Here is a 12,104-nt window from a genome sequence, read left to right as displayed (position 1 = left end):
ATGATATGAAATTTGTTGGCATACATATAATACGCAGTTTTCGCATACATATGATACGCATCTACCCCACAACCCTAACCCTACCCATCGCGTAGCATATACACGCCAAAGTCCATTTTTGCATATCAATACCACAAGGTTTTGTTTTTATTTGGCGTATTCATGAGATCGGGTTGTCATTAAAGGGATAGTTCAGTATTATAATCCTGTCATTATTTACTCACTTACATGTTGTCCCAAACCTGTATTAATTTCTTTCTTGTGCTGAACACAAAAAAAAGATATTTTGAAGAATGTGGGTATCCAAACAGTAGCTGGTCCCCATTGAATTTAATAATATAATTTACCAAATAGATAACGTTCAACAGAAAAAAGAAACTTGTTCAGGTTTAAAACAACCTGAGAATGAGTAAATGATGGTATAAAAATAAAACACTATGACAGAATTTTCATTTTTGGGTGAAATGTTCTTTTAATGTTAATAAAAAAATCACTCACTGCTCTTGAGTGAAGAACTTTGATACAGTTGCTTTAATAAGAATCAATGATGTATATAGTGTTCCAACTTTAAATTTTTTTGTTAATTCTGTCGCAATCTCAAAAGTTCTGATTCTGAAAGACTCATTTATTTGAAAAGGTTCATGTTCTCTCACCCACACACACATATTTAAACACAGCTTTGACCACTTCACCCAACGGTTATATAGCATCAAAACTATTCCATTATGTATTTCAGCAAAATGAACTGCAATGAATTATGACCGACCCCATGTTGTGTCATTAACCTTTCATTTTGAAGCCATGCCCGCCCTTCCCCCTTATATTGGAGAGCCGTTGATGTGTGCATGTCTGTGTGGAAGCCCACAGTTTCCGAAGTGTGGCGGAAATCTTATTGTATTGAATGAATTAATGAATGTATTGTTTAGTTTACTGTTTCAGTTATGGTATTGTAAGTCCATCAATTTCAACTGTAATGACGCTTGCAAACTCAGCAAGCTGTGCCACAAATCAGTCTGTTCTCACAGTGAGAGATATGATTGTGTAAGAAAATAGCACACATGATGTTAAAAATAAATGGCACAGTAGATGAGAACAGTGATTTATTCACAATACAGCACAGCCTCTTGTACCTTATTGCTATAATAATGTTATTCTTTCATATCACATGGTATGAAACAATTTAAAATATTGTAATTGTAAAACTTTATTCTCCCACTTAGGGGCAATTTGTTCTGCAGCATGATAGATTTTGTATTTACACCACAAGCACATTAAGAAAAGCAAAATTACAAAAGACCTCTTCCCGTATGAATTAAGCAAATTAATAGCACGTGGAACAAATGAAAATTTAAATCTGTTATTAAATCCTGAGGGGAGGGTCTGAAATGAAAGAGGGTGAGATATGTCAGATATAACATGATGCGCTTTCTTTAACACCTGAATATCAAGCAAATCTGTTAACCCAGGCAATTTCACACCCCAATTCTTTGCTGCAGAGGCAAACCAACAAATCAATGAAAATGTTAAAATCGATTCAACATAAGCCTTATAAAAAGCAGTCATCAATGTCCTATCAATATTAAATTTAACTAATTTCCGCAGACAATAAAGTCTTTGTTGGCTCATCTTACACAGTCTATCAGTATTCTCTGTAAAATTTCAATTAATTTTACAATTTACAATTGCAATTTATTTTAGCAACATTTAATTAAAACATGTTGATAGTTAACTAAAATAGTTTATTTAAATGTAGCTAAAATAAATTGAATGCAACCATTTGCCTTAAAAAATTTTAGTAAATTCAATCAATCCATTTTTTCAGTGCTAGGTACTTATAACTATCGACCACTTCAATCAAATGTGACCCTGGACCACGAAACCATCTTTCAAAATTGAGATTATATTTGAATAAATAAGCTTTCCATTGATGTATGGCTTGTTAGGATCGGACAATATTTGGCTGAGATACAACTATTTGAAAATCTGGAATCTGAGGGTGCAGAAAAATCTAAATATTGAGAAAATTGCCTTTAAATTTGTCAAAATAAAGTTCTTAGCAATGCATATTACTAATCAAAAAGGAAGTTTTGATATATTTACAGTAAGAAATTTACAAAATATCTTTATGGAGCATGATCTTTACTTAATGTCCTAATGATTTTTGGCATAAAAGAAAAATCAATAATTTTTACCCATACAATGTATTTTTGGCTACTGCTACAAAATATAACCCAGCGACTTAAGACTGGTTTTGTGTTCCAGGGTCACAAATGATTATTGACAATCATATATGGAACTACTGCCTGATTCTGCAGCAGTATTATAAAAGTATTATAGTATTATAAAAAAAGAAAACCAATTATTATCTGACAGAATTTCTCATCTACATCTATAATATCTGCAGATGTGCAGTAGTGCCAAAAAAGTTTTTTTTGTATTTTGTACCACAGTAATGTAAAGTCATGGAATTTTTGTTGGGGACTTTATAAATGTTGACATATGCAAGTGTTTGTAATTAATTTAAGTGTATTTGCATTTAGCTTGATCATGTTCTCAAATAATTTGATAGCTTTTTAAAACTGTGGAAATGTTTTAGATCTGTGTTTACATTTGAGTTTCACACAACTTCGGTTTGTGGCTTTATGGAGGGCTCACATGAAACATAGGAACGCACATGTGAAGTGAACATCTGGAAAGAGGCATGACAATGGCAACAGGCTTTGTTAAGGCAATGTTGCCAGGCAACCATATTGGGTTACAGAAGGAGAAACTGGTTAGCCAGTATTAAAACAGTTTCCTACGTCTTTATTCACGGTTTAATACTAAAATAATATAATACTATAATACTAAAAATGCCTTCAAATCCAAAGCAAAATACTCAGTTCAAAGTCTAGGCAGTGAAAAAAAGACATATACCAGAAATGTGTGTGGGGGGGGGGTATAAGGGAAAACTGAGGTATGACTACAATATTAATGGCCGTCTGCAGTGCTATAACACAGTCAATAGCCGCTTTTCCACTGTCGGGCCAGTGCTTTAAACGGGCCGTGCAGGGATAATAGCTTCAGACCTGTAGCACCGAGCCCAAAATCACGATGCGTTTCCACCGTCGGGCCAGAAGCTCCGCAGCGCTTCACTAAAACTTGCACTTTACGCGCCTCTCTGGAACAACGTCACGCAACCCCATCATTTCACCAACAAAGAAGTTAACAGAAAACTAATCAGAAATAAATCACTGGAACTAGCGCGATCACAAAACGAACATGATAAAAGCGGCCATTTGTTTGCATGTTTTCTTAAAGGATTAAATCCAAATGCATTGATGTTTTACAATAATAAGTGATACATTGATCATAATGAATTAATTTATCAGGATTAAAAATTAGTCACACAGAAATAAAGCGGTATGAACAGTTATTTCACAAAAGAATAAGCTAATCAAGGTCTTCAGGATTACTAGAGTTGGAGCTGGTTGAAGCTAATGCGGAGTACACACCACAAGAGAATCAGGCTGATTTTGGGCCAATTTCTTGCCTTCCGACAATCCTAGGTAATGTCCCGATTATCTTGGTGGATCTAAAGATTATTTTATCAGATTTCCTGTGGTGTGAGGTGTGCTAAGAGTGACCGAATCTGCTCGGAAGAACGCCGGAGGCACCCCGATCGTGAATTGTAAATATTCAACATGTTGAATATTAACGATCAGAAATCCTGATGTGTGGGGGGGGACCCCGAGGACAAACGTGCATATGATGTTGAAATTATCACATGAAACAATATCCAATCAGAAAGCGAGCTGACAGAAGACGGAAGCATAACAAACACACAGTGCGTTCCAAACGAGATACATCGCCCTCCGAAGGGCACTTCGGATTGAAAACAATCATGGCCGCCATATTAAAGTGTCGTTCCAAACCGAAGTGCTCAAAATTAGCCACTTCCAAGGCCCCTTCGGAATGAAGGATTTCAAAGGGTACAACTGATGGACACTTCAGCCCCCATGATCCTTTGTGCAGATTCTATAATATATATTTGCCGCCTCGGTATAATGACACAGAAGGACACTTCAAGAAACAGTTGTTTGGTCCCCTACACCCTTCAAAGCTCTCACTCCGGAGGGTAAACCCTTTGAAGGGATTAGGCATAGGGATGAGCCCTTCCGAATGAAACGCAAGGATTGTCATGCCGCAGCACAAAAGGATTTGGACACTATCATCGCAATTTCTTCCTGCCATTACCAAAGACTGGGACTTTGCCATTACTTTAAAGCCTTAAATCTATTCTTTGAATAATTTGTAATTATTTATACTTGTTTAAGGAAATTTAATTTTCTTATTTCTTTTCCTTTTATTTCTATATTTAGTTAGTTTTTTGTTTATTATTGTATTTGATGTAATTTATTTGTTATTGCCCTTGTATGTTCTTTGTTCTAAAATTATAATTTAAAAAAAAATCTTGTTTATTCTCAAGTCTCCAGAGATTTTGCGAGATTTCCCGTGTTCACAGTCGGGACTCTGGTTGAAAATCTGTTGGTGTGTGGTGTGCTGTCTTTGTCACATCGCAGCACACCACACAATATAGGAGCAAAATGGTTAAATCTAGGATTTTTTAGTCCTCATGTTTGTGGTCTCTCACATTTTGAAGATCTTATAAGATTTTAAAAATCTTTTAGTGTGTACCCAGCATAAACTGTGCAGCGCTACGGCAGGAATTGAATTTGACACCACTGTTCTGTAGTATTGCATTTTACATTTACATTTATTCATTTAGCTGACGCTTTTATCCAAAGCGACTTACAATTGCTATATATGTCAGAGGTCGCACGCCTCTGGAGCAACTAGGGGTTAAGTGTCTTGCTCAGGGACACATTGGTGTCTCACAGTGGATTCGAACTCGGGTCTCTCACACCAAAGGCATGTGTCTTATCCACTGCGCCATCACCACCCCCGACTGATCTCTCTCTCTCTTTTTATAATCAGTGCAAAGAAATCCAAGTACTGGCAGTGCATCAGATGGAGAGATTGAACAGTTCATCAAAAGATGGCTGCTGCTCACTTTGGACAAAGATGGGAGAAGAAAAGAGTGGGCCCGAATGAAAACAAATTCTTCCAAAGGTATGTTCCAAATGTTAACATTTACCAGAGTTGCCATTCATGTTATTAGTCTGAGATCGTCTGAATAACCATACGTGTCATTGTCTGTTACCCTTTTTGTCTCTCTGTCTGTCAATCTGTCCCTCTTTTAGGGTACACTTACTGGAGGAAGCCCCTTGAATTTGTTTTTATTTTAAATAAATTCTAATATCACTCATTTTCATTGTGTCATTTTTATACTGGGGGGGGGGGGGCACTTATGGATGTTATGGGATAAAATCATGGGGTAGTAGATGGGGATGCCATGAAAAGAAATTGTGTAAGGCCAAACCCTTGTAAAGGTGATATGCATAAGTACATGTAGGCTTAACAAGGACACTGTAAAATATATATTTTATTTTAGTTGGAAGTAGATGCCATCTTAAGGATTTTAAGGTAATAATGACATTTTGTGGAAAAACAAATTATTCAAAGCTCTGGTTTTAAATAAAAACTGGAATGAGTCTTTAATACACATATTTTAGAAGTTGTAATTCTGTATGAGTAAGTGTAAGTATACATAAATTTTTAATTTTGCGAACAAGACTAATACCGGCTAGGTGTTGGCATGATTGTAACCCAATTGTTGGCCCAGTCCTGGCTAAGTGTAACATTTTGGTTGGCGTAATTGTGGCCCAATGCCGGTGGTGTCAGCTCAGTTTCAGTACCCAGACTCGGCCAGTACTGACTAAGTGTTTCATTTCTCGTCGGCATGATTGTGGCCCAATGCCAGCAGTTTTGGTAGCCGGACTCAGGCCAGTATATTTGGGCCGATTCTGGGGCATCATTCATCCCATGTCCATGCCGAGTCTGGCAACTGCAGCCGGGCCGAGTTATTTCTTCTGGCCTGCCGGATCTGGGCCATTATCGGGCCAAACTGTTTTGGCTACCTGATACATCACATTTAGAAAGAATGATAATTTTTCCATCAAAAATACAACCTCAGTAGTAGAGGGAGCTCCCAAACTAAAACCATTATTATATTTTTACATCATAAAAATTTCTGCCTTGTATGGTGATCGTAATCCACGCGTATCTCAAACAGAAGTTATTTCAAACACTCGCTGCTGTCTGAAAGTGAGTTTTGAGCTAAAATTATTTTAAAATTCTTGGTGTTATAGCTGCTTACTTTATGAAATAATCTGTGGCGCTGACTCTCTCTAGATGCGCAGAAACTCCGCCTTTGTTCATTACCACTCTTCTAGCACCAGTTGGCCAGCTTTGGCTCAAGGTTTTTGTTGGGCAAAAAAACCCTGGCCGTTGGCCCCAAGGAAGCACCGATGTGGCACGATCAAGCTCCGGAAGTGACAGTGGAAACGCGACTGGCCCTGGCACGCACTAGCACGCTGCTTTTGGCTCAACAGTGGAATAATGAGTCTGGGATCCTGCACATGGTGGCAGGTGCTCATTCTTTAAAGCTTGTCACAGTGAAATTAACACTAATGTCTCAAATAATCTTGATACAAATGAGGGCCACACAACACTGTCAATCTGTTTATGGTAAAATAGCGGGCCAAGTCATTACCCGTACACTTAAAGATCAAATCAAAAACACAAGAGCAATGTATAGCCTACCTATAACCAGGGGTTTAATAGAGCAGGGGCCTGTGGGAAGAGAACCACTGAATCTGACAGTCATATAAGCTTGCATGTACATAATGAACAACTAATTAAAGAGACACCAGGATACTTAATCTGCAGTCAGTCTGCTGTCTACAGCGCAGGTCTTTGACATTGGCCTTTTGAAGTGCAATGTCAGACAAGCCCCTGTGAACTATATAATATTTTGCCTTTCACCAAAGGTACTTACAAATCCAAGGCTTTGGAATAAAAACCTGACTTTCTTCACAATAAAAGTTCAAATTAGATCCAAAGAGACTTTTAAAAATGCAATAGAAGGTACTTTAATCTTCTTTGCATAAAAGTTCATCAAAAATCTTTTAGAACTTTCAGAATCCAGAAACAAATATGCTGATCCAAAGAACCTGTAATTTGTCATTAAGAAGGTTTTTGATCTCCAGATAACCACATAACTACATAAGTCAGGGTAGATGTCATATTTGACACCAATGAAATAAAGACATGAGAGACTGATGTACAATGAATTGGACATGCGTATCGTCACATTTTTAAATTTGATTTTTTTTTCTAAAGTATTTTCTATGTTCTGTAGGCCAAACAACTGACAACAAGACACAACCATCAGCTTGAATTTCTTTGTAAATCATTCATAAATCCATTTGTATATTTGTAAATTGCCCCACTATAATTTATATAGTGTAAGACATTTTACAAATAATTAATTCTGAAATTAATTCTGCTTTTGGTTAATAAAAAAGCTAATTAAATAGACTGCATGCCTAATTTTCATTCTTGTTCAATAAAACAAGGCATCTACCTAACTCTCATGTTGCTTTGGAATGACATATTCTTCTTCTGAATAAAGCCTCTGATATAAGATCCCTCTGCACCATGGCACCCTGCATTGTTTGCCTGTGCCACCTTATTTCACCTCTTTCTAACAGCCCATAGCTTATTTAACTGTACTTGTTTGTTTTTATTATGCATTAATAATGAATAAATGCACTTAATTTTCGATTGTAATTTTTCAATTATTCCCCCTACAAAACACAATATTAAATTGAATAACAGTCACATTTCTGAAATGTCTTCGCATATTTCGTGACATAATGGAGGAATAAAAATGCAATAATGTCCAGGGCATTAAGACAGTAAAGTCAATGTCAAACGAACATGAGGATATAATAACAGCAGAAAAGGGATTCAACAAACCATCTTACCAGATGAAAACGCCTTACTTATTGTAGGGTTCTTAAAACTAAAAGATTTATTGAACTAGACGGAACTAAAATGGAAATCGAAAAAACACGTCTAGCCTAAATAAATTCAATGTAATAAATTTTAGGCTAAATAAATATGCCTTAATTAAGTAAGTTACTAAGACTGAAAATAAATGTAATTTATTCAAAACTGAAACTACACCAGTAACGCACAGCTTTGAAAGCAATGGCTGGCCCTTTTGCTTTTTATTAATTCTTGTCACGTCCACTTAAAATACAAGCTCACAGATGTCCACTCTTTATTTTTCTTTATTTCTTGGGTTGATAACAATGTAACTTTCAAAACTTGTAGTGTCTGGTTGACATCCTGTGCTAGGAACCGCAGTGCGCACTTGCTGTGAGACTAAATTCAATGTCTTTGTACTGAATGAAGCACCTGAGTGACCAACCAACTGCGAGAAGTCAGAACCTGTAGCCAAACCAAAAGTGTGTAGATACTCGTCGATAAAGCCACCACCCCTCACTGTGCCACATTTTGTTTTATCTGATGGAAGTTCCTCAAGTCAAATGTAGTTAAACAAGTAAATATTGTCATGCCAAAGAACAGAGTGTAGCCTACTGAGAAAAAGGTCAAAAGTTCTTCAGCGGTCGGGTCTGACACGAGTGTTTTCTTTCAGGCTAGTAAAACATAGTAAAAGTGAGAACAATGGCGGTGTAATTAGATCTTATTTAATTCTTTATTTTAAATGGATTCATTTAGAAATCCGACTCACAACCACTTCGAGTAAATCATCAGAACAGGTAACGACTAGCAGTTTATAAGGCTAGCAGATCCTAGGGATGAATGAGTAGATAAAAGTTTGTAGGACAATTGGATGTGAAAGATCACATCTAAACGCAATAAAGTTCCAACAGAGATCTTACCTTCGGTCTCCATCCTGGAGTTTTGAATGAAAAGGAAAATGATGGTTAATTCCAGGAGAGTGTTCGAAGGATATATGAAGGATTTCATTGTGATGGCTCACAGCGATTCTCCAAACGCATGACCAACGGGACAGACTATTCCCAAATCACACCGTTTCCAAAGGAAGATGCGCGTGTCGCTTTCATGAGAATGAGCGGCAGAGCATCGTGTCACCTGCAGCGTTAACGGCGCTCCCGCGGACTGAGAGGAAAGATGAGCTCCACCGATCGTCTCTTCTGCTGAAGATGAGCTCGACATCATTCATTGAGAACTTCGTCACTGACGCGTAGTGAGGGACTATAACGTACGTAGTAAAGCTAGAGGTCGTTGTTTTCATTTTACACTTTCGTGAGAACGCCCATTCCTTGTGAGCAGTAATAAGAGATGAGATAGGAGCGTGTGTAAGGCTTAGCCTTCCCCTGGCCACAGGTCTGAAATTAACGGGGGCTTGGGGCAAAAATGCCACCAAATTGGACAAATATGCCCCTATACAATTAAACTAAATCTATTAAGGATGTCACAAATAAAGTGAAAATGAAATTAAAAGTGTCAATTGCGACATTAAATTTAGATCTGCTAATGGTGCATCAAATTATGCGTTTTTACAGCGTTTCGCATTATATCCAATCACACACCATTCTGTTGAGCTTATAAATGCGATGGCCAATCAGAGGCGTTCAGATGAGTCATCGCTGAAATGCCGGAGTTGTGTTGAGCGCGCGCACGCTGACAGAATCTCTACAACAAAGTGGAAATGTACGATGTAAGTAAGAGATTCATTTGACATTTTAGTTAGCTTTATTGATCGGGGGAGTTTTTTGAGCGTGCTTAAACGGCTAGACTTAAGTCAGTCATGTTCTTACTGTAAATGTTCTCTGCTTGTTTTTGTATATAATCTATGTGGTGTTTGAATAACTATGGACATGAAAGCATTATAATTATAACTTAAAATGTGTTTATCCAATTATGATCACGTTATATGGAAGTTCAGTCAGAGCCGATCCTCCCTATACGCAGAATAGGCAAGCTGCATAGGGCCCCCGAAACACCAGGGGCCCCTTTACACTCAAAGATGATTTCATTTTAGTTTCGTTTTTTAATCTGGCCAGCGGTTATGAAAACATGAATGATCATTTATTTTACGGAGTGTCTATTTACACTAAGTGCAAATAGCCCATCTTGTTGAAAAAAGAAAAAAGAGCTTCTTCACGTCCACTGCGATCTCAAAACTCTGGCCATTTGATAATACCTAGAATATCAAAATCAACTGCGGGCGAAAGATCCTTTTCCTATTAAGCGCCCAAACTCTGGAACAATCTACCTAACACTGCTCGGGAAGACCCATCTCTTTAACCTGGCTTACACATAATACACTATCGCATTTCAATAATTCAAATCCGTTAAAGGATTGTTAGGCTGCATTAATTAGGTCAACCGGAACAGTGTACACTTCCCAAAACACCCGACGTACTTGTTACATCATTAGAAGAAAAATGGCATCTATGCTAATATTAGTCTGTTTTTTTCTTATTTCGAAGTCACTGCAGCCACTCGGATCCAGTCCGTATCCAGATCAGATGGTGGATCAGCACCTAGAGATGACCTCACTGCAAAAAATGCTTTTCTTACTTAGATTTTCTTACACTTTAGATTAGTCTTGTTTCCAAAATAATCTGCCAATGGGGTAAGAAAAATAATCTTGTTTTCTTTTGACATAAAATTAGATTTTTCTTACCCCATTGGCAGATTATTTTGCTTGTTTCAAGCAAAACTCGCTTAATTTTGACTATTTTTTTCTGAAAACGACAATTGTTTTTACTTGTCTAGAAAATCCTTCTTGATTTTAGAATTTTTTGATATTTTGGCTGGAAACAAGACAAAAAAATCTAAGTAAGAAAAGCATTTATTGCATTGCTCTACAGCCCTGAACATTAGCGGAGACCAGGACAACTATGAGGCCCAGGACTGATCCCCAGTGAAGACCCGGTCTCGTAGATGGCCATATAGGGACAAGATCACAGGAACCAGATGAGTCCTTTGCACAATCTGACTCTACTGCAGCCTAGATTTAAACTGCTGATTTTGTCTGGCCAGAGGAGAATGACACTATTTCAACACACTGTTTCCCCATCTAAATACTGTAAAACTGATGTGAAGCCACCCAGCTTTATATCAAGCTGATGTAAAGCTGCTTTGACACAATTTGCATTGTAAAAGCACTATACAAATAATAGTGACTTGACTTGACTTAATACTTAGTGAATTTGTGTTATGCGCGAACATGGGTAACGATGTTGCGCCGCAAGGATTTCAGCTGGTGGGGGAAAACGTCCCCCCTTAAGGACTGTGTCATTTTTTTTCTGTGTCCAGAATAGTTATCATAGTTTTATTGACAACAACCTAAATATGAACCAAGTATGATGCCCAGAGATTTCATGTTATTAGATTTTTAACAAAAATTACATTTGTAACAAGGCGTTTAGCCCCACAGGTGGGGTAATATTGCAGGCCAGGGGTGTGGTAAAATCAGGGGCGTCATGCACACATTATTTTTGAGGGGGCATGAGTTGGGGGGGGGGGGGGGGGGGGGTATTTATTTTCCTCTTAATTCGAAACATTCCCAAACGCATTAACTATATCATGAAATACCTCAATTCTCACCTTTATAGATTATGTTAGTTGGTCAAAGTAACCTAATAATGTAATCTATTAACAATGCATAAAAACTTGTGTGTTTACTTAAGTAACAGATAGCTATGGGTGTCATGCCGTAACATAGTTTTAAGTGACTTTATATTTAATGTGAATTTAACATTGAAAGTTAATGTAAATAAAAATATTGTAAGTTAGGCTACTTATCATAACACTTTCATTGTACAGAAAGAGAGCAAAGAACATTTACATTATCAAAGAACATTTTCACTGACAGTAGAGTTCAAGCAAAGCACTCTCAAAAGCTCCCATTAAAATCATTGAAGCTGTTTACACAGTGAAATGAGTATCTTATTTACAGGTTCATACACGCATCTGCACTTTATTGTTTCTAACGAAAGAATTCGCCAGAAAGAGGTATTCAGTCAGCGAGTGAGGAAAGAAAACGCCAGCATTTTAGCGATGACTCATCTGAACATCTCTGATTGGTCACTGCATTCATAAGCTCAACAGCATCGTGTGTGATTGGTTATAATGCGCAGTGCTGTACAAACGCG

General features: G+C 37.3%; 1 protein-coding gene across 1 annotated transcript in view; it reads right to left on the bottom strand.

Annotated features, from left to right (window-relative positions):
- Positions 1–9,181, bottom strand: part of LOC306865624 (relaxin receptor 2-like) — a 51,059-nt gene extending 41,878 nt beyond the window's left edge. The window contains exon 1 of the mRNA XM_079410345.1: positions 8,856–9,181. Coding sequence (XP_079266471.1) covers positions 8,856–8,943 — 88 coding nt within the window. The 5' untranslated portion in view covers positions 8,944–9,181. The remainder of the gene's footprint in view (positions 1–8,855) is intronic.
- Between the last annotated feature and the right edge of the window lie 2,923 nt (positions 9,182–12,104).

Source organism: Barbus barbus, assembly GCF_936440315.1.
Source record: "Barbus barbus genome assembly, chromosome: 47".
Lineage (NCBI taxonomy): Eukaryota > Metazoa > Chordata > Actinopteri > Cypriniformes > Cyprinidae > Barbus > Barbus barbus.
Note: the sequence above shows the minus strand (reverse complement) of the source record. Positions and strands in the feature narration are given on the sequence as shown.